The sequence below is a fragment of the Euwallacea fornicatus genome, chromosome 5, assembly GCF_040115645.1.
Source record: "Euwallacea fornicatus isolate EFF26 chromosome 5, ASM4011564v1, whole genome shotgun sequence".
In the NCBI taxonomy this organism is placed as follows: domain Eukaryota; kingdom Metazoa; phylum Arthropoda; class Insecta; order Coleoptera; family Curculionidae; genus Euwallacea; species Euwallacea fornicatus.
Window position 1 is genome coordinate 5348591 of NC_089545.1, and position 17792 is coordinate 5366382.

The 17792-nt window shown below is 40.9% G+C and overlaps 4 protein-coding genes across 10 annotated transcripts in view; 2 read left to right on the plus strand and 2 right to left on the minus strand.

Moving 5' to 3' along the window:
- The window catches only part of fz2 (frizzled 2), a 36138-nt gene extending 33083 nt beyond the window's left edge, over window positions 1-3055 (plus strand). For all 4 annotated transcript variants that reach the window (XM_066282830.1, XM_066282829.1, XM_066282831.1 and 1 more), the window contains one exon: window positions 205-3055. In XM_066282830.1, the coding sequence (XP_066138927.1) occupies window positions 205-1444 (1240 nt within the window). In that variant the 3' untranslated portion in view covers window positions 1445-3055. The remainder of the gene's footprint in view (window positions 1-204) is intronic.
- Window positions 3056-9143: 6088 nt separating this feature from the next.
- Window positions 9144-10767, minus strand: LOC136339519 (uncharacterized). Its single transcript, XM_066282847.1, has 5 exons — window positions 10292-10767; window positions 9962-10243; window positions 9627-9908; window positions 9449-9571; window positions 9144-9400 (listed from the first exon to the last, which is right to left on the minus strand). Exons 1-5 carry the CDS (start codon window positions 10368-10370, stop codon window positions 9201-9203), a joined length of 966 nt encoding a protein of 321 aa, XP_066138944.1. The 5' UTR covers window positions 10371-10767; the 3' UTR covers window positions 9144-9200.
- A 137-nt stretch (window positions 10768-10904) lies between these two features.
- Window positions 10905-12814, minus strand: LOC136339520 (titin-like). The gene is made up of 5 exons (XM_066282848.1): window positions 12656-12814; window positions 12314-12598; window positions 11973-12263; window positions 11213-11335; window positions 10905-11156 (listed from the first exon to the last, which is right to left on the minus strand). The coding sequence occupies exons 1-5, from the start codon at window positions 12723-12725 to the stop codon at window positions 10978-10980; spliced, it is 948 nt and encodes a 315-aa protein (XP_066138945.1). The 5' UTR covers window positions 12726-12814; the 3' UTR covers window positions 10905-10977.
- A 1724-nt stretch (window positions 12815-14538) lies between these two features.
- fln (flightin) lies at window positions 14539-17593 on the plus strand. 4 transcript variants are annotated; one of them, XM_066282858.1, is made up of 5 exons: window positions 14635-14692; window positions 14929-14983; window positions 15103-15327; window positions 17219-17307; window positions 17364-17593. In XM_066282858.1, exons 3-5 carry the CDS (start codon window positions 15107-15109, stop codon window positions 17561-17563), a joined length of 510 nt encoding a protein of 169 aa, XP_066138955.1. In that variant the 5' UTR covers window positions 14635-14692; window positions 14929-14983; window positions 15103-15106; the 3' UTR covers window positions 17564-17593. The 4 variants fall into 4 exon arrangements, with proteins under 4 accessions (XP_066138958.1, XP_066138955.1, XP_066138959.1 ...); XM_066282861.1 differs by lacking the exon at window positions 14929-14983 and having other exon boundaries at window positions 14539-14692; XM_066282862.1 differs by lacking the exons at window positions 17219-17307; window positions 17364-17593 and adding an exon at window positions 16748-17078 and having other exon boundaries at window positions 14653-14692.
- The last annotated feature ends 199 nt before the right edge of the window (window positions 17594-17792 follow it).

Sequence of the window (17792 nt, forward strand, 5' to 3'; positions counted from 1 at the left end):
TTAATCGTTAAAAAGTTGTGCGCAGCTGCCGCACGGCTTAACAAACTGGCAATTTTTGCAGTCCAAATAAAGTTGACATAATTGGAACAAAAGCCGAGAGCGGCGTTGCCAAGTTTCGTGCTGTGTGGATCTTTGTGACTCTGACTATAATTTATTTTTTTCAAGTGATTTCCTCAGTTTTAATTGTTATTTCTTTGTTTGTAGCTGCCAATGTCAAACACCACTAGTCTCCCTGGGGACCGAAACGAATCCGAGCCTACGCGGCGACCGAAACGTGGCCGGCGTCCCAAATTGTGCCTTCCCTTGCAAGGAACCGTTCTTCACCCCGGAGGAGAAGGAGTTCGCCTCGATTTGGATCAGTCTATGGTCGGGACTCTGCGCCGTTTCTACGCTGATGACACTTATCACCTTTTTCATCGAAACCGAACGGTTCAAATACCCTGAGAGACCCATCGTCTTCCTCTCTGCGTGTTATTTCCTCGTATCGGTGGGGTACCTTACGCGAGTGGGTTTCGGACACGAGGTGGTGGCCTGCGAGGGTGCAAGCATCAGATATTCTTCGACCGGACCCAGTTGGTGCACCATGGTGTTTCTGTTGGTCTACTTTTTCGGCATGGCTTCCTCAATTTGGTGGGTGATCTTGTCGCTCACGTGGTTCCTCGCTGCTGGCTTGAAGTGGGGCAATGAGGCGATCGCCAGTTATGCGCAGTGTTTCCATATAGTGGCCTGGCTGATCCCCACTTTACAGACTTTAGGGGTGCTACTGAGCGGAGCTGTGGACGGAGATCCAGTGTCTGGAGTGTGTTATGTGGGCAACATGAACACTGAGAATTTACAAACATTTGTCCTGGGCCCTTTGGTGATTTATTTGATCTTGGGTACAAGCTTTTTGCTAGCAGGCTTCGTGTCGCTGTTCCGGATCCGAAATGTTATAAAGAAGCAAGGGGGCGCGGGGGCTGGATCCAAAGCGGACAAACTGGAGAAACTGATGATTCGCATAGGAATTTTTAGTGTTCTATACACGGTGCCTGCTACTATAGTGATCGGATGTCATCTCTACGAAAACGCCTTTCACGCAGAGTGGTTGAAATCTCTCGCCTGCTCCTGCTCCAACGTCCCTAAACCTAAACCCTTATACTCGGTTTTAATGCTCAAATATTTCATGGCCCTGGCAGTGGGCATCACCAGTGGCGTCTGGATTTGGTCGGGAAAGACACTAGACTCATGGAGAAGACTCTGGAAACGTCTATTTGGTCGGCCGGACTTGTCAGGGGCGAATGCAGTGCTTATCAAAAACCGCACAGGCAAACCCCCGCCCCCTCAATATCTGATAGCCGGCCCTGGTAGTGCCTCTCTACTAGGCCCCACGGGTAGCGTTGCTTCAGCTAGCCAACACCATCTGCACCACCACGTCCTCAAACAGCCGCCCTTGAGCCACGTATGACAAGTAAACGATGGGTCCGCCCCTGTCGTGGTCAACCATGCGACTGCGCCCTCTACGGGGCAGTCTCTGAGCAACTACGGGCCCATTTGAGTGCGCGGGCGCGGACGGCAACCGGCCGTCACAGCTCTCTAGTCGATTACAGTGCCATCTACCGGACACTACTTGCCGTTTGTTAGGTTAGGAATACGGAAATGAAGTGGCGCATTTGGAGCCGAATCCGGGAAGTTGTGTATATAGAAGAGTGAGGGGGGGGGGCACAGTTTCGTATTTATTTGTCGATGATAGCGGTAATGTAGCTTTTATTTCATCGGAGTTAAGCTGTGAATATACAGGGTGATTGTAAGGATTTATCGATTCACGGAGTGGCCGAAAAACTATTTTAAAAAAATCAAGCAGAGTTTACTGATATTCCGGATGGTCTATAACTCGTTTATCAGTTTTTTCAAAAGAATATAATATTTTCCAACCATGGTCTCGAATTAACTCAGTATATTCAAAGCTAAAACAGGCTCATTTCTTGCTTTCCTCAGTTGGCAATAAACCAGACTCCTATAGGTGAAATTTTGTCGCCTGTGTTAGTTGAAATGTAATTCCTTCTGTAAATAAAACAAGAATTTACGTGCTCCGCCGCACCTTCGACTGCCAAAGCGGCTGGTTTAGAACACGTTTTTTGAGCCACTCCGTACCTGCCGAGATGGTACCTATTGCGCCTTCAGGACGTTCAATATATGAAGGTGGGCTCTAAAAAAGCCCTCGCTCTCGTAAACTCTGCGTTATTTAAACTAAACTATTTCCAACGCCGAGAAATAAACAGGAGTTTGAGTAAACTGGCGCTGATTTATTAGGAAAATCTCAGTTTACCGGGAGGCCTGAGAGTGGGAGGTTTGTGGAGTTTACGCCCCCTGATGGGGTTTCGTGTACAAAAAGTACTATAAAACTGAAACGTGATGAACATATACGTAATTACTTCGTAAGTTGTATAGTCTGGTGTAAGAAAGAGAGAATGAGAGGTGAAACTGGGGACCATCCATGTGGAAACCCACAGGGTGCGTACAGGCTCTGTGGGCAGTATGTGCGATTGGGATGACTGCATAATACCGTGATATTCATAACAATTATATAAATTATTAATCAGTTTTTGTACTTATTAGACCGCTGTCTATTTAATCTCGCGTGCGAGGAGGCCTGAAAACGAAGTGTTGCGCAAAGACGGCACTTTCGGTCCTGCTCCCACGTCCTCTTCGATGTATATAGCCTCTGTGTATAAGTGCACGTTAAAGCAAACGAAGATATTGTTGGGTGTGGTAGGGAGGACATATCAAAGGTTTTCCTTTCGTTCTGCGTTGCTGATGTAGGGCTTTGAACCATTCTTATACATACTGAGTTGTAATGTCAATTTCATTTTATGGAATAATGAGCAGCAGCACAAAATGATAATGTTTAGTTTTGTATTATATTTTTCTATAAATATGTTGTACAGTTTCCGTTCTTTTTTATATTCAAGCATATTACTACATGTGTGTACAGTAGGTTTCTAGAGGTTAAATGTAAACTGTATGTATGCTTCAAGACGTATACGATTTCATTAAATACTTTACTGTTTTAAAACAAGCTTTATGTGGTTTTATTTGTAATGTTGAGGCGCTTCAGAAAGCACAAAAAAGATATAAATACTATCTGTTACAGGGGCCTTAATTTATGACAAAACAACTACTGTCACGCTGCTTTTGGCGTTTTTTTATAGATAAATAGATTTAAATCCTTTATCGAAAATGTATTAAAAGTGGTCAGAGTCCAAGGCTGTCCTTTACCATAGCGCCAGCATTTTTGGTGGTTCTTCAAGGAGACATATGCTAAATTTTTCCGACGTATAGGACCCAACTGGGACAGTTTTTAAGAACATAAGCCGAAAACTGTGATTTTCATATCTTCTTAATGGCAAAGGCGACAATTCTTGATTCTCACAAAACTAAAAGTGCTCATTTTAAAGGTTCTTTGGATGAAAATGGGCCAATAGCAAAGTCTAATTTCCTTTTTGTCATATGCGCTTCTATGTTCTTCTACAGAAAACATAAAGGAAATTTTCCAGCCAAGGAAGTCGTCGACAAATGTCAAAATGACCAGAGTGTGGAACTGAAAATTCATCGAGGCGATCGAGGAAATAAAAGCTGCGGACTAAACAGAACGTTTGTAACGTTTTCCTATCAAACTCAGAGCGACGTGGTCGGAAAATAAATCTGATAAAAAGCCTAAACAATGTCCCATCACTCAAATGGAGATTAACGTGTCAAGCTCGATTAGAATATGTACATTTTTTACATTCGTCGATCGCCGATATATTAAACACAGCTATGTCAAGACAGGCAGGGCCGCACTCAGACGCAGACACATCTACAACGGGCGATTAAGAAAGAAAACAGTCCGGTTCTGCCAAGATTCATCATTTCGTGTCACCTCGGTTTCTTGAAGATAAGTTGCATTTGTCATGAGTTCTCCACTCAAAATGGTTAATTCGACCGAACAGACATCCACATACGGGGTATATCACAAATCACATTTCCGCACCGATGCACCGACTCAATCAGCACACTTCATTAGCCCCTCGACACCCGTTCATCCCCAAGCAATTCCGAAGGGTGGCTGGGGGCGGAAATGCGTCAACTGACAAATCGCCTTATTTTTGTCCTGAATAACGTCCTCAAGTAGCGGTCAAACATGAGAGAAATTGAAGCGAAAGTGAGCGTGTATGTGTGTGTGAGTGCAGCCGCCATACATGGCTACTCGACTAGACACTCTTTCACTTTGGCGTTAATATTAACAATAAGGCAATTAATTGTGATTTTTTTGTGCAAAAGCGGCGTTACGCCCATGCGATCGCGGCAGCCATTAAAATCCCATGAATGTTTATTATAAATTTCAAGTGGAGAACAGCATAAACCATTCTGTGTTTATTTAGCTTATGCCTGTTTTGAATGGTTTATGTTTTTGTTTTCATGTTTTACGTCTTGGGTATTACTTCTGCTCATCGGCACGGGTTTGTTTGTTTAGGTGATTTAATGGGATCGGATTTCAACAAGTGGTTGACGCGAACCATAACCCGGAATAATTGTCATCCTCTACCAGATTTAATTATTGGTCGGAAAAATATCTAGATACAGCTTATATTAACAATATCCAATAATCACGGGACGGAGAGATTAGACGGGCTTGAACCATGCAAATAAATACCCAAATTAACCGTCAGAATTTAATTGACTCTGCGATAAAAGTAATACCTTATCGCATATGCGCGACGCGAGCGGGCCTTAAAAGCGAAACAATAAGGACCCCATCAGTGGCAAAACCGAATAGATAACGCTAATGGATGATGGAAACTAAGGGATGATGAATGATACCGGCTGAATATTCATTAATAACAGCGTGTCACTTCGCTGAAACTGAAACTGGGACAAAGAGACGCTGCTGTCGGAAACTGATGCCAGATATTTCGTCGAATTAATCTGCGTCACTCAGCTACGAAGTTAAATTAGAAAAACTGGCAAAGAAGCTTTTATAGCCAAAAAAATGGGACACGTGCTAATTGTCTGATGCATGCAGCTGCGGGCAGGGGACACCCCCCAGTGACATTCTATACAAGAAATACGCCCCTTTGATACGAGCAGTAGTTGTGAGTGATTGGGACACGCAGGGATGGACTTGAAAATTATTCTCACAATCACTTAAAATCTTTGAGCTCAGAACATTTGCAAGCATGGAGTTCAAGCAACTGTACCCAGTTAAGTTTGAGAAGCCATACTCACAAAGTCTACGCTTTCTATTAAAAAATTTCTATGAATACATAAGACTTACATGCGGGGGCAGACAGTGTGAGGGCCCCATCCAATATAAAGTGTTCGCTGTATTTTACAGCATGAAAAACTACCAAAAAAAGTTTTTATCACATTTCTACATACTGCACACCACTTTCTTTTCAAGAATTTCTAAAATAAACTACCAAAATCGTGGCACTTACTAGAAATTTAGGAAGTACTGACGTTTCACCGACAAAACAATTACAGATCGTATGTAAAATGGCTGACTTCCGCTTATGTGCGCAACAAAGGTATTAAAAGAATTCAATCAAAAAACCGTTTGCATAGCTGCAAGTCACCCCTTCTTAAATTTTGACACGTCACCTGCAAAACTTTTGAAGATCGCACACTAACGTGTCAACTTTGCGTCTAAATTATTCCATTAAACGGAACTGAAGTCGCCCGAATCTTTCACCCGAATGACGTCAGAGAGATGCTAATGTATATTGTATGATTTGTTTTATTACTTTTTCAAGTACTGCAATTTCATACGACGTCTTAGTGGATCCGTCCCTGTTTCCCCTCGTATCATCAGTCTAATCCCCGATATAAAGGGGTGCGCGACTGTCACACAGGTTAAAGGGATAATTCGGTCTCGTAGAAATTACAATGAAAACAGAGAATAAAACGGGTGAATAAAGGAATGGCTGGGCGGCGTGAAGGGCAGCACACGCGTCCGGTTTTGAGTCCCCAATAATAGACTTTCCGCGCAAAACGGTCAATAAAATTAAGTAAAAATGGCTTATTTCGGAGATTTATTAGGCCCCAAGCATGGGTCTAAATCTTGGATTTCAAGTTGAGAGAATGGGAGGTGATTTGCGTGCCGACACATACGCTTAACGCGAGGGGGTTCGATTTGGGGACCGTTTTCCAAAGGCTTAAGCACTGTTTAAACACCATGACAGAGGATATATGACTTCAACCGGGTTTACTGTGCATAAAAGCGCCAAAAATTAGTTTAAATTCCTATTGAAACCTTTCGACTTTTTATCAAATTTTAATTGTCGACAGCTGCGAACGGATTTAATTCTAAAGCTATATTAGCGGAAATCCTTTGTAGATACACGGGAGGAGTAATTAATATAGCGAATTAAATATCCATAAAACAATGAGAAAAATTCGCATTACACGCGTCTCCTTCACGGTTATGGATGTATGCAGCAACACTGAGAACGGGCGCCAGCGTTCATGGATTAAAAATCCTAAAAAGCGATTTTTAACCTTTTATTTGTGACCTACTGACTTCCCCATCAGATTAATAGCAATAAATTAAACGCAAATCCCATATACTGCTGGGGCCATTTCCTGGCGGGTCGATAATGATATAGGACAGATTTATCGTTGCTCTGAGCCGCTAAAACACATAACTTACAACGCATATCGAGTTACTTACTACGGGATATCCCGAACACAGATTAAAAAGTATAAATAATAATTTCAAATTTTTGGACCTGTTTACACGTGAAGTCCGCTTCAAAGCACATTAAGCCTTATCGGCCCTTATTGCCCCGCGTAAGAGTTTGCCCATGCCCTGTTAACCCCAAATAGCCATCGATACTAATTAAATGCTGAAAAAAGGCCGAATTTGGTCACTTCTCCTGTCTAAGGAAAGGCAATAATTCTCAATGTAAATTTGCTCTTTTCGGCTCAAAATTAACACCTAGAGAGAGAACTCGCGATCCAACACCCGCCGCGTCCTGCGGTGTATAAAACCCGCAACTTTTCCAAACTACGAAACTCGATTGCAAAGTCTAATGTGCCGGAATGTTGTTTCGATTAAGTCGCTTAATCCGGCACTTCGAGATTGAAATTAATGAATTAATTTAAGTCGTTGCCGTGCTTGATTAAGGAAAAAATTCCCCAATTCAACAGCTACAGAGGTATTTGATTTAGCAGCCTGTTTAAACAGCAGTGCAATAGGTATTAAAAGATAAACTAATCCATCTTATTAAATGTTTGTTAACTGACATGTGTAAGTCAATATCAGTGATTACCCGTTCGTTGTTGACTTAAAGATACGATGGAATTTTGCCCGAACAAAGTGCTCAGTGTGTGTGTTTATCACGTCCCCAATCATGCTCATTCATAATAAGCAATGGGAGAATTAACCGTAACTGCTCCATTGCAGTCGAGGCTGAAAACAATTCCTCCCAAGACCGCGCTGCAATAAACAATAAAATATTTAAATTAACCTAATTGAGGTCTTAATTATTGTAATCAGTTCTGGCGTCTGGGAGCCCATGGCGATCGCGTTGTTTATCAATAAAACGCGTATTTAAACGCGCTAATCAATTTTCCACACACTGTGATGCCCATTGGTATTCATCAGCAACACTTCTATAATAAGTGGTGATAATGCACAGCGGCGCTGAATGCCAATGAGGTGATTATTACGGCAATTTGCCCGGTTGATATCATCAAAAATAGTCTTCAGGAGTTAAATAAAATGTGTTTAAATTTAGCGTTCAGTTTTTTACCGCAACTGGGGCACCATCTGTGAATGCGTAGCACATCTAAAATACGAGCAGTGAGCTCGCTGTTGCAACCTGGACAACTTGAATCATTGTTTTGAAGATGGCGCTAGCTTTCTCTTCACCCGTAACAACTAAGAGCAAGTTTTTACTAATTATTGCTAGCACGGATCATCGCAAAAAGTAAAAACCTTCATTTTGACTCATCACAACCCTCTTTACAATATATTACTTGGATACGAAGTGAAAGCGGCTTTCTAAGTGTCCTTTACCTGATACAGAGGAGTTTGCAGTGTATTACAAAAGATGACACCAGTCTCTGCAATCAGTTTTTTTCCTGGGAGTCACTCATAACTACCCATGATACAACCAGGAATATGGAGTGAAAAGAACTTTTCCTTTAAATATGGCCCTTCAGAATAAATAAAAATATTTCTTGTTCATCCATCAGCATTATGGCGATGATGAGCCAATAAAAAAACTCATCATCGTTTTTGGTCTCCACTTAAAGCTGGACACGATGTGAGATTGATCAATTGGCACGTGAGGATCAGATTTGGAGAAACGGTGTCAGCGTGTCACTAATGGAAATAATATATCAACGCGCATTTAGGCCCGATGTGAAATTGTGACCTTCTTCAATCAAATCCTATAATAATTTTCCTTATTAGACACTAATGATATCGATTTCGTCTATAGACGCCAAGAAAGTTCATTATCGTTAGCGCTCATTCATTAAGTTACTTCGATAAGTGAATTCAAATTTGCTTTAATAACAAGCCTTGGCAAGGCCAATGTGCTGTTGGTCTGTATACACTTTGTAAATAGATATTGAAGTAATTGGTCACTTCGTAAAATCTCTCGGGGGCGTCTCAGACTCTGGAACCGTGATTCTACCTGCAGGATTTTCACTGTTACAGTTTCGTTCATGGGAATCAATAGTACCAATTCAATTAAAATAGAAACTCTAAAATGAGGCACTTGCCTCGTATATTCAAAGCTGCAGGAGCTCAGCTGAGATTCAACTTACTGGAAAAAAACGTGTCTTTTTACTCGTTTATGTATCGGCATTGTCCAGGTCCCGTTGATGTTTTGTGCCTTCGCTATTGGCATGCAACGGACTATATACGCAAAGTGCTATTCAAGATTCTTCCTCATTATCCTCGCTAATTAGATTAATAATTCCTATCAGGAGTTTACGCTATTTCTCGAAATTCCACGCGATATGGAAATTACGGTAAAGTGAGTTGTTTAACAGTAGTTTCGAGCTGCTATAGCGCGTCTTTCGGACCTCTCTTTCGCCATGGTGCTCACTTTACTGATGGTTTTTATATCCGTAATTAGGTTGATGATGGTTGTAATAATTGAGTAACGAACTGTTTTTTCTGCATTTTTAATGCCTACAACCAAAGATTGATACATAATAAAAGCTGCCTATTCGGCGCTATATTTCAAGAGAAACCCGTCGGATGCTTGGTAGGAAACAGTGACGTTCTTGGAGGAGCCCGCAGTATTCCACAAGGAGACGAAGCTTTGATACACGTTATCGGGGGAGAGACCTTTTACTGTCACCTTGAGCAGCGGCCTAGCAGGACTGTCCGATATTGTTACAATTTTTTTAGTAACGCCTTCTCCTAAATTGAAAAAACCTTATTGGCGCTCTGCTAGAGCATAAAACTGACCAATGGTCACCACATCCAATTCAGTCAGGTTACAGCGGTTCTCGGTATACGCAGGTACCTTCCAGACCAAATTTACCGCAGTGGAGGTTGTTATCATTTCTAACAGCTTGGGAGCGCTTGGGACTGTTAAAAAAACATACCTCACGTCAACCTTGTTATTGCCTTAATCAGTGCTCACCAACGGGGGCCACCGTCACAGTTGTCTCCTTCATGGGCCCCTCAAAGTCAGAACTAGCGATAGCGTTCACTTGCACCTTATAGGCCATGCAGGGGACTGGATTGGGCAGCTGAAAGTTGCCTCCAGATACGTAGACATCTACTGGGGTATCGTCTCCGTCCCAGTAGATCACCCTATAGGAGGAGACACATCTGGAATAAGTAGAGTTAGAAATTTGCCAGGCGATATTCAGCTCTGTGGCGTTGCTGGTGATGCGCGTGTAGTCGATCCTCAGGTCCATGTCTGCGTGAATTTTTTAAAAATTTATTGCGCTACAAAAGGATTTGATGGGGAACCTGCAGAGGGTTTCGTGGTGGCTTTGACCCGGGCAGAGGGTCCCAGGACGCGTTCACTGGTGATTGCACGAATTTGGAATGTATAGCTTTTGCACATATCCAGAAACCCTACATCGAATTTTGAAACTGTTGTTGCCGCCTGCAACTGCAGTTGTGTGTTGAATTCCGAGTCGAAGATGTCGATGATATAGGCAGAAAGTGAGCAATTGCGGGGGTTGATCACTGTGGACCAATGCAGGGAATTTCTTTTGTCCAAGGTGATGTCTTGTACGGCACCAGGATCTGCACAAGAAAATGAGTTCCTCTGACATAATTTTCTTAATTACTTACTGCAGAACCGTTGAGATCTGCCACAACTGCCTAAACTGAAAAGCAACAAGAGCAGAGTCAAGGCCTGCGAACGCTTCATATTGGGTGCTAGAGCTACTGCAGCAGTTGCGTTCCAATCTCCGATTTATAATGATCGCTTCATGTCAATAAGGGGACGATAAGATAATTGATTACAAGAAAGTATTGACCGATAGAGAAGATGTTTTTAACCCGTATTGTGTGAAGAGTTGAAAAAAATGCCCTCCTTATGTGTCTTTGTGCCAGCAAAAATTCCCAGCGGCAAATACAAGGGGGCATCATCACCGAAGTCCATATAATGCTTCCGTTCTGCTTCCTCGATATCCACTAATCTGAATATTGCATGATGCCCCGTAATAGGCGCTCACCTACTTTACTTATTGAAATATTTCACGGTGAATTTGCACTACTGAGTTGATGTGCAATTATGCCTCATACGGTGGAATCTTTAGTTCCATCACATAAATTATCAGGTTCTCGGGTCCTGCTGTATCTTTGCTAGAAACTGGCCTTACTATCAAAGGAACCTAGCTGCCATCACTCAGTTTTCCTGCAAGAGACTTGTTTGCTCATAGACATTGTTTGCACTCTCACGTACATAGACACTTGTTTATTAATCCAATCAATAAATAAATATCAAAAAATTCATTGGTTCAATTAATGATTAATCAATTTCCGGTTTGGAACACTACAGTTACGTTTTCAGACGTGCCGGCGTGGTTCTGCACATTGACCAAACTGGTATAAACGTGGGCCCTGTCTAGCCCTGTCAAGGTGAAGTTGACATTGGGCCTTGGATCACTGTCCACTATGGGTACTACGACGTGGGAGATGTTGGCGGGCACACCTGGTTGATTGAAAATCGAAGATTTATCATGCAGGCGAGCTAATCCAGTAGCTTACCTAGGGTGTAGATATTCAAAGCAGTCAAGTTACAGCAGTTCTCAGCAAGCGGTTGCACCTTCCAAACCATCTGCACTGTGGTGTTAGACGTAGCAATGGAGCTCAAGCTTGGATTCGCTGGGGCTAAGCGATGGAACGACGTATTTTGAGAGCGGTTAATTTCATTAAATTTGTGGACAATTTTTCAAGCTAACTTCAAGGAATTTTAATATTCTCAACTCAAGGCATATTTATTGTCGATGATGATTTTTGTCAATTAAAATTTTCGTATAATTCTGAACTTCCGTTTACAGCGCATTAACGAGTATATAATACGATACCTCTAAGAGCTGTCTTAAGTGTATCACGTGACAAGCTCGAGTGTCAAAAGAAATTAATTGCTCGAACTCTGCGACTCTTGCGCGACATCTCGCCAACTTCCTTCGAAATTAAATTTTAAAATGGCGGCGCCGTTTGTCAGTGAATTAATTTCTTATCGTTCTGTTATGGTATATCGGCGTTTTTCTTTTAGGTAAAATGCGTTTCTGAGTATTGAACATACCTCAAGATGCTGCAAATCTTGCACACGACAATTTAATATGTGATTGGGACAGTCTTGTGTGAAACCCCATTAAAATAGACCTTGTTTGATAGCCCTGTCATTTACTTCCTTGTAGGAACGTATGAAATATCGTCCTCAACTTCACGTGTTATGTCACTTAAGCAGACGTATAACGTGCTTCTGCACGTGTTGATTATGAATTTACATCGGTTTCCATACCTTTCTGAGGGATCTGCACCGTACACTCAGAGATAGGCCCGTCCATAATAGGATTAGTGACAATAGCGTTCACTTGCACAGTGTAGTTCTTACAAGGAATATCGTTCTTCAACGAAAAGGAGGTGTTATGCACGTAGTTGTCCTTGGGGGTGTTTTTTTTATCCCAATAAACTACCCTGTAGTACGAGATACATTTTGAGGTCTGAGTGTCGAGTAGGTACCATGTTAAGTTGACTTCATTGTTTGAGGCATTGGTAGTCACATTAAGGGCAGACAAAGTCAGATTTAAATCTAGAATTACGTAAAATCAATGATGGTCGATTATCGTCCCCAATACCTACTTTGCATAGGAACAATTGTTGCATTATAAAGTTCCGACGGCCCTAGAACATACTCCTTGGTAAGAGCGTGCACCTCAAATGTGTAGCTCTTGCAAATTTCCAGAAAGTTGGAGAAGGTGTAGTTTAAGATGGTTCCATTCGTTTCAAATTGATATTTAGTGTTATCTTCGTTGTCAGTGACAAAGACGACGTAGGATGTTATTGTGCAGTTATTAGGATTGGCAGGAGTTTTCCATACCAGTGTATTGTTGAAGTTGTAAGTTATGTTGCCGACAATCCCAGGTTCTGAGTATAAAAAATTATGTTTGTTTTTTCATTTTTGAATATAGAATGTCTACTTACGGCAAACCGCATTGGCGGAGCCTAGGGAGAAGGCCAAAAGCAGACCTGCAGTTGTTAATAGGAGGCACATTTTCTGATTGTGGTAAAATTGTTTTGCCTACAGGATTTTTATACTGATTTTCGCGAGAGATAAATTGAACTGATTAGACTTAAGAAGAAGTGTAAATAATGAGACAATAAGTGGTTTCGGTTTAAAACTCAGATGTTGTAGAACTTTTAATCTAATCTAACCAGAGGTCTGATGTGACTTTCTGAGATTTATTTCCTAGAACGCATTTACTAAGCCTAATTCTGAGTAATCTATGAGACCGATTTTGTTGAGATGGTTTGAATTTTTTGGAAGTTCTGGGTAATTTATTAAAAATAAAAAATGATCGCACTGCCTAAAAATCTTGACAATAAATTAGTAATTGAAACAAATTGCACTTGGGCGCTTGCCATAGCCGACATAAATTAAATAGCTAAAGCAAATAATACCCTTTATAATTAGTGGATCGTAAGTAGTTAGTTTCGACTCAAAGATTTAATTTATGGACGCGATCCAGGGACGTAGCCAGTATTGTTGTTGACAGGGGAATAATTGTTTTGGTCTATGCATGCATTTTAATATTTAATTTAATTGTATCCAATGTCAATACACGCACGTACAGCTTTATTATTGACTCGTACCGAAATACTTTTCTGTACCTGTGCCAATATCCTTGCGAATGTTGGCATTAAAAAAATCAAAGGAACATCGATAGACACGTACTAATTACACGCGTCTGTACGTCAGTACAAAAAGAAGAATAAACTGAAAATATTTTTGTTATCTCTGGAGAATTGCGTCAGTGATCTCTGTATGTATCGTCTAGTAATTGACAGAATTTTGACCGTCGCAAATGTCTCAAAAACTATAAGTGTAGAGTATGTCAAAAATTAAGAAAATGTCCTAAATCCAGCTCTGTCACGCAACAAAGATCCTTCCAATGATGCCATAGGTAATATTCAGTTTAAAGTGGAAATGTCTCGCAGCAAGGGTGTGAAGAATTTCGAAAAAAATGTACAAAAACGTTCCAAATTCGGTCCTATCAAGCATCAAAACACTCTCAATTAACGTTACAAATGAAGGTAAAATTACCAATGGAATTTTCAAGATGCACATAATAATTTTCAGTATTATGTACCATGCAAATTTATTGCAAAATATTTGTTTAAAATATATCAATGACTGACTAAACATCGTCAAAAATGTACCTGAAACTGCCGTAAATCAAACTTTGTTCTACTCTTCCATCGATCGTTCCCTGAAATGACGGCATATTGGGTTGAAAAATAAAAAACTTCACATTTAGGGCCCTCCGCTACTGCTTCAGTTAACCTATTTTTTTTCATTATTTTGAATCAGTTCTTGGAAATGTGACCGAATTTCCTAAGTTCATTAATTAATGGAAATCGCACGCGACATAAAAAATTACGGAGAGTTTTCATTCTATATTTCGCTGAAATTAGATTGAAAATCCGATGAAGAGAGGCCCACGTCACATGGTTCAATCGACCAGCGATAGAGGTAATCAAACGATGAGTATATGACGGGAAATTCGAACTTGGTTTCAATAGAAATTGCCAAATATTTTCAGTTATTAATTAAAAACTATCATCCAGAGAAGATAACCACCTGACCCATTCAAGTGGTGACACGCAATAAATACATGCTCTAAAGAAGAAAAGATAACGTTATTGTATAAACATGTATGTACATATAGGTGAGCTCATTAAATTATCGAAAATCTCAAGTTGATGGCTATTAAAGTTTTTCAAATAAATCTTCCCCTTTTCTGCATCATGCCCTTTAATTCTAACTCCCCCAGGAGAAACATAGAGAGCGAGAGAGAGAGAGAGAAAGAGAGAGGAACAGAGAGAGAGAGAGAGGCTAAAACCGGGATAGACATGCACTTCAGGGTGGAGGGGCCAAGTTGGATTGTTCCCCAAATAAATTCCGCTGCCGGACATTCAATTGTTCGTCGGTGGACTAAGTGGTGTGTAATTATTACCAAGGTGAGTCGAGTGGTAATTTTAGAGCAATAGAATTCGTGACATTTGCTATTTTCCGGCCGTGTATTACGTAATGTACGGACGACAGCCCAATAGTTCAAACTGATTGTTAAAACGAAAGAGATTTTTCATGCAAAAGCTAGGTGGTTGTGTTGGTCAGGATCTTGTCTATGGGCCAAATAAAGGCTTTGCCAATTACTACGTCATTGTGGTGGGTTTATAAAGTTTAAAAATTTCAGCGGAGGCTCAGTCGTGGGCAGGTCCGAATTTGAAAAATTAGGCATCTCCTTGAGGGTGAGTATTCGTGAGGTTCCAATAAGGAAAAATTTCTGTAACTTATGAATCTCCTAACGTTAAAATTTGGCAAGATTTTATGCCGATCGAAAAAAAATTTCAAATTGAGTTTTTTTCAGAAAAATGGATGACGACGGTGCAGACTGGCTCTCCGCAGCTGACGAACCCGAGCCCGAACCCGTTGCGGCTTCACCTGCTGCCTCCGTTGCCGCCCCCGCGGCCGATGCCGCTCCTAGCGGCGATGCTCCTGCAGAAGATCCGGTAGCGAAAGGGGTGGAACCCGTAGAAGCTGCTGACGAATATTTGGATCCGGACAAGTTGTTGCTCTTCAAACACTGGATTAGGTAAGACGGTTTATGTTTCGTCAATGTGAGTCTTTTTCCCGGTTTAGCAGATCGTCTTGCCTCGCCTATTTCAACGAGTTATTGGCTTGAGACAGCGACATCAATCTTGTTCAGTTAGACCCGGGTTGCACGCCTTAATCGGATCTAAAAATACGCGCACGAGACATGTTTTTTGGTGGTGGTACTGAGGCTATCCTGATCCAGGCTTCGTACTTTTTTGATTTACAGTATATGTGGCAACGTCGCAAGGGTAAATATATAGAGTGGTTTAATTTGGAAATCGTTTTTTCGACCGTCGCAAGGTACTTATTGTGGAACTTTCAATTCTTGATAAATTTGTTCGTTTGAGGCTCTGAAAGTTAAAAAACGGTTAAAGATAGGCAAATGTATGAGTGCATCTGAAGTGAAACTTGTGATATGTAGCTTTTAAATATGTAAAAATACAGAAGGCGATCCATTAAAAAAATTTGCTTTTTGGTCATTGAAAAATGATTATATCAAAAATAACCTAAGTCAAAATCGATTATTTTGAGGTGTTGCCAAGCTTCGTATTTGCCACGTTTTTGAATATTTTTAAATATTTTTAAATATTTTTGGTTTCCGACCATTTAACTTGCTTCTTTTTATTTATATTTTTTGCAGAATTCCCCAACATATATTTCTCGACGTTGCCATATATTTTTTTCATTTTCCAGAATAATTTTTTTTCGCACAAAGCAGAATTGAAAAATGTGCAGATAGCCTTTTTGTAGGCATTTTTGCAATTTTTATATTAGCGACGTTGCCAAACCGCAAAAGAGCATCCGAGGCACTAATTTGATTCCCTTTTTTAGACGCTTTTTTTACCAGTTTGAGACACCTCAAGCCACGTAGTCGGATATTTGATGTCTTGGTTTAACAATCACGCAAAGGGCGCTCCATTTGTGTATTGTCCTACATTCAACTGTGTACTATTTAAATGCCAAATACAAGGTTGCCATTTAGATTTTTTGCGTCGCCTTGTATACTGCATTTGAAAAGTTCGTCTGTTCCACTTGTATGTAGTTGCAACCCAGAATGAAGAATAATTTGGACAAGGTACGTATATGTTTCGTGTTTTTCTCTCTCGATGTGTTTATGCCGAAATCCTACTCATTTTCATCGTTTAGCGCCAGTTGTGCAATTATTAGCGAATCACTCGAACGATGCGGTAAAACGTAGTGCCTTCCTGGCCTCATCTGGCGGCAATAAAACAAAGGCAATCTAATTATCTATTAATAAAACCACACGCGCACAATTAGCGCTTCAAATCCACAAAAAAAATGCAAATATTGGGGCGCGTTAATTAAAACGAGAAATTTCATTTTGTATTAAAAAGCACAAAGTCAATACTGAAATTCAGTTTCTGTTCCTGCCAGTTTTCAGCTATCGTGTTTTTTAGGCCAAAATTCCTGCCCTACAAGTACCTCACTGACTATCGGCGCAACTACTATGACGACGTCATAGACTTCCTTGACAAGAGAAACAGGGGAATAACGCGAGATATTCCAGTGGCGCAGACGTGGGCGGAACGGGTGCTGCGATCTTGCACCAAGGACACGTTGCAGGCCTTCAGGCTTAAGCTGCAAGACAAGCGACTGGTCGAAGAAACTAAATTTAGCGGCAAGTTCCAGCTGCATCACGGCAAAAATTACATCTGCAAGAGATACTACAGCATACTGTATTGAGATTTATGCTTGAGTAGGGTTAAAATAAATAAATTATTTATATTTTGTTGTGTTTCCTTCGTTCATCAGACCCTAGATGATGCTACATCTAATCCTAACTGAAAATCGCCTAATCTTAAATAATTCCCCTGGATGACGTTACGTCCCAATTATGATTTATCCATAACTAAAGACAATTTTTCTAGGCCGAAATATCTCCAATACAATTGCATATACGACTACCGAAAGAGTTACTATGAGGACGTTTTGGCGGCTGTAGAGAGCCGCAGGAAAGGTCTGTATCGTGCTAAATATATATACAGGGTGTGCGCAACTGGACATGCATTGTAGGGTATCGAAGAAACATTCCAAGAGCTCAAACCTGGGCGGAAAGAGTGCTGCGCAGCCACAGTAGCCCTAGGTACAAGGTGCAGGCCTTCGATCAGTTTTTGGAAGATCTTAAGCTAGTCACTAGGACTGAGGTCAGCAGGAAACTGTATGCTTCCCAATCTTTGGCTAATTTTAATAGGAGATACACTTCAAGGCTTTAGTTTTTGATGTAATACAAAATGTTGTAGTTATATTGAAGTTTATTTGATCGCCTCTACTCCAGAAATCACTTTACAAGCCACCATCGACATTTTACTTTCGTGCTCTATAGAAAACTACGTGTTCGTTTCATACATCATTCAGAACATCGATGGTCCGCTATCTAACATGCACTATCGATGTTCTGATTTGATTGAGCGCTACGTCTTCTACACACATCTAATTGAAAAG

Bases quoted from the DNA above. Each gene is read 5' to 3' on its own strand.
- LOC136339519 (XM_066282847.1), bottom strand. From the start codon at position 10,370: ATGAAGCGTTCGCAGGCCTTGACTCTGCTCTTGTTGCTTTTCAGTTTA. The intron at 10,244-10,291 runs GTAAGTAATTAA...TTTCTTGTGCAG, and splicing joins CAGATCTCAACGGTTCTGCA to ATCCTGGTGCCGTACAAGAC. The intron at 9,572-9,626 runs GTGAGCACTGAT...TTTTTTTAACAG, and splicing joins TGTGACGGTGGCCCCCGTTG to TCCCAAGCGCTCCCAAGCTG.
- LOC136339520 (XM_066282848.1), bottom strand. From the start codon at position 12,725: ATGTGCCTCCTATTAACAACTGCAGGTCTGCTTTTGGCCTTCTCCCTA. The intron at 12,264-12,313 runs GTAGGTATTGGG...ACGTAATTCTAG, and splicing joins AACAATTGTTCCTATGCAAA to ATTTAAATCTGACTTTGTCT. The intron at 11,157-11,212 runs GTAAGCTACTGG...TCAATCAACCAG, and splicing joins TTTGAATATCTACACCCTAG to GTGTGCCCGCCAACATCTCC.
- fln (XM_066282861.1), top strand. From the start codon at position 15,107: ATGGATGACGACGGTGCAGACTGGCTCTCCGCAGCTGACGAACCCGAG. The intron at 15,328-17,218 runs GTAAGACGGTTT...CAATTTTTCTAG, and splicing joins CTCTTCAAACACTGGATTAG to GCCGAAATATCTCCAATACA. The intron at 17,308-17,363 runs GTCTGTATCGTG...CATGCATTGTAG, and splicing joins TGTAGAGAGCCGCAGGAAAG to GGTATCGAAGAAACATTCCA.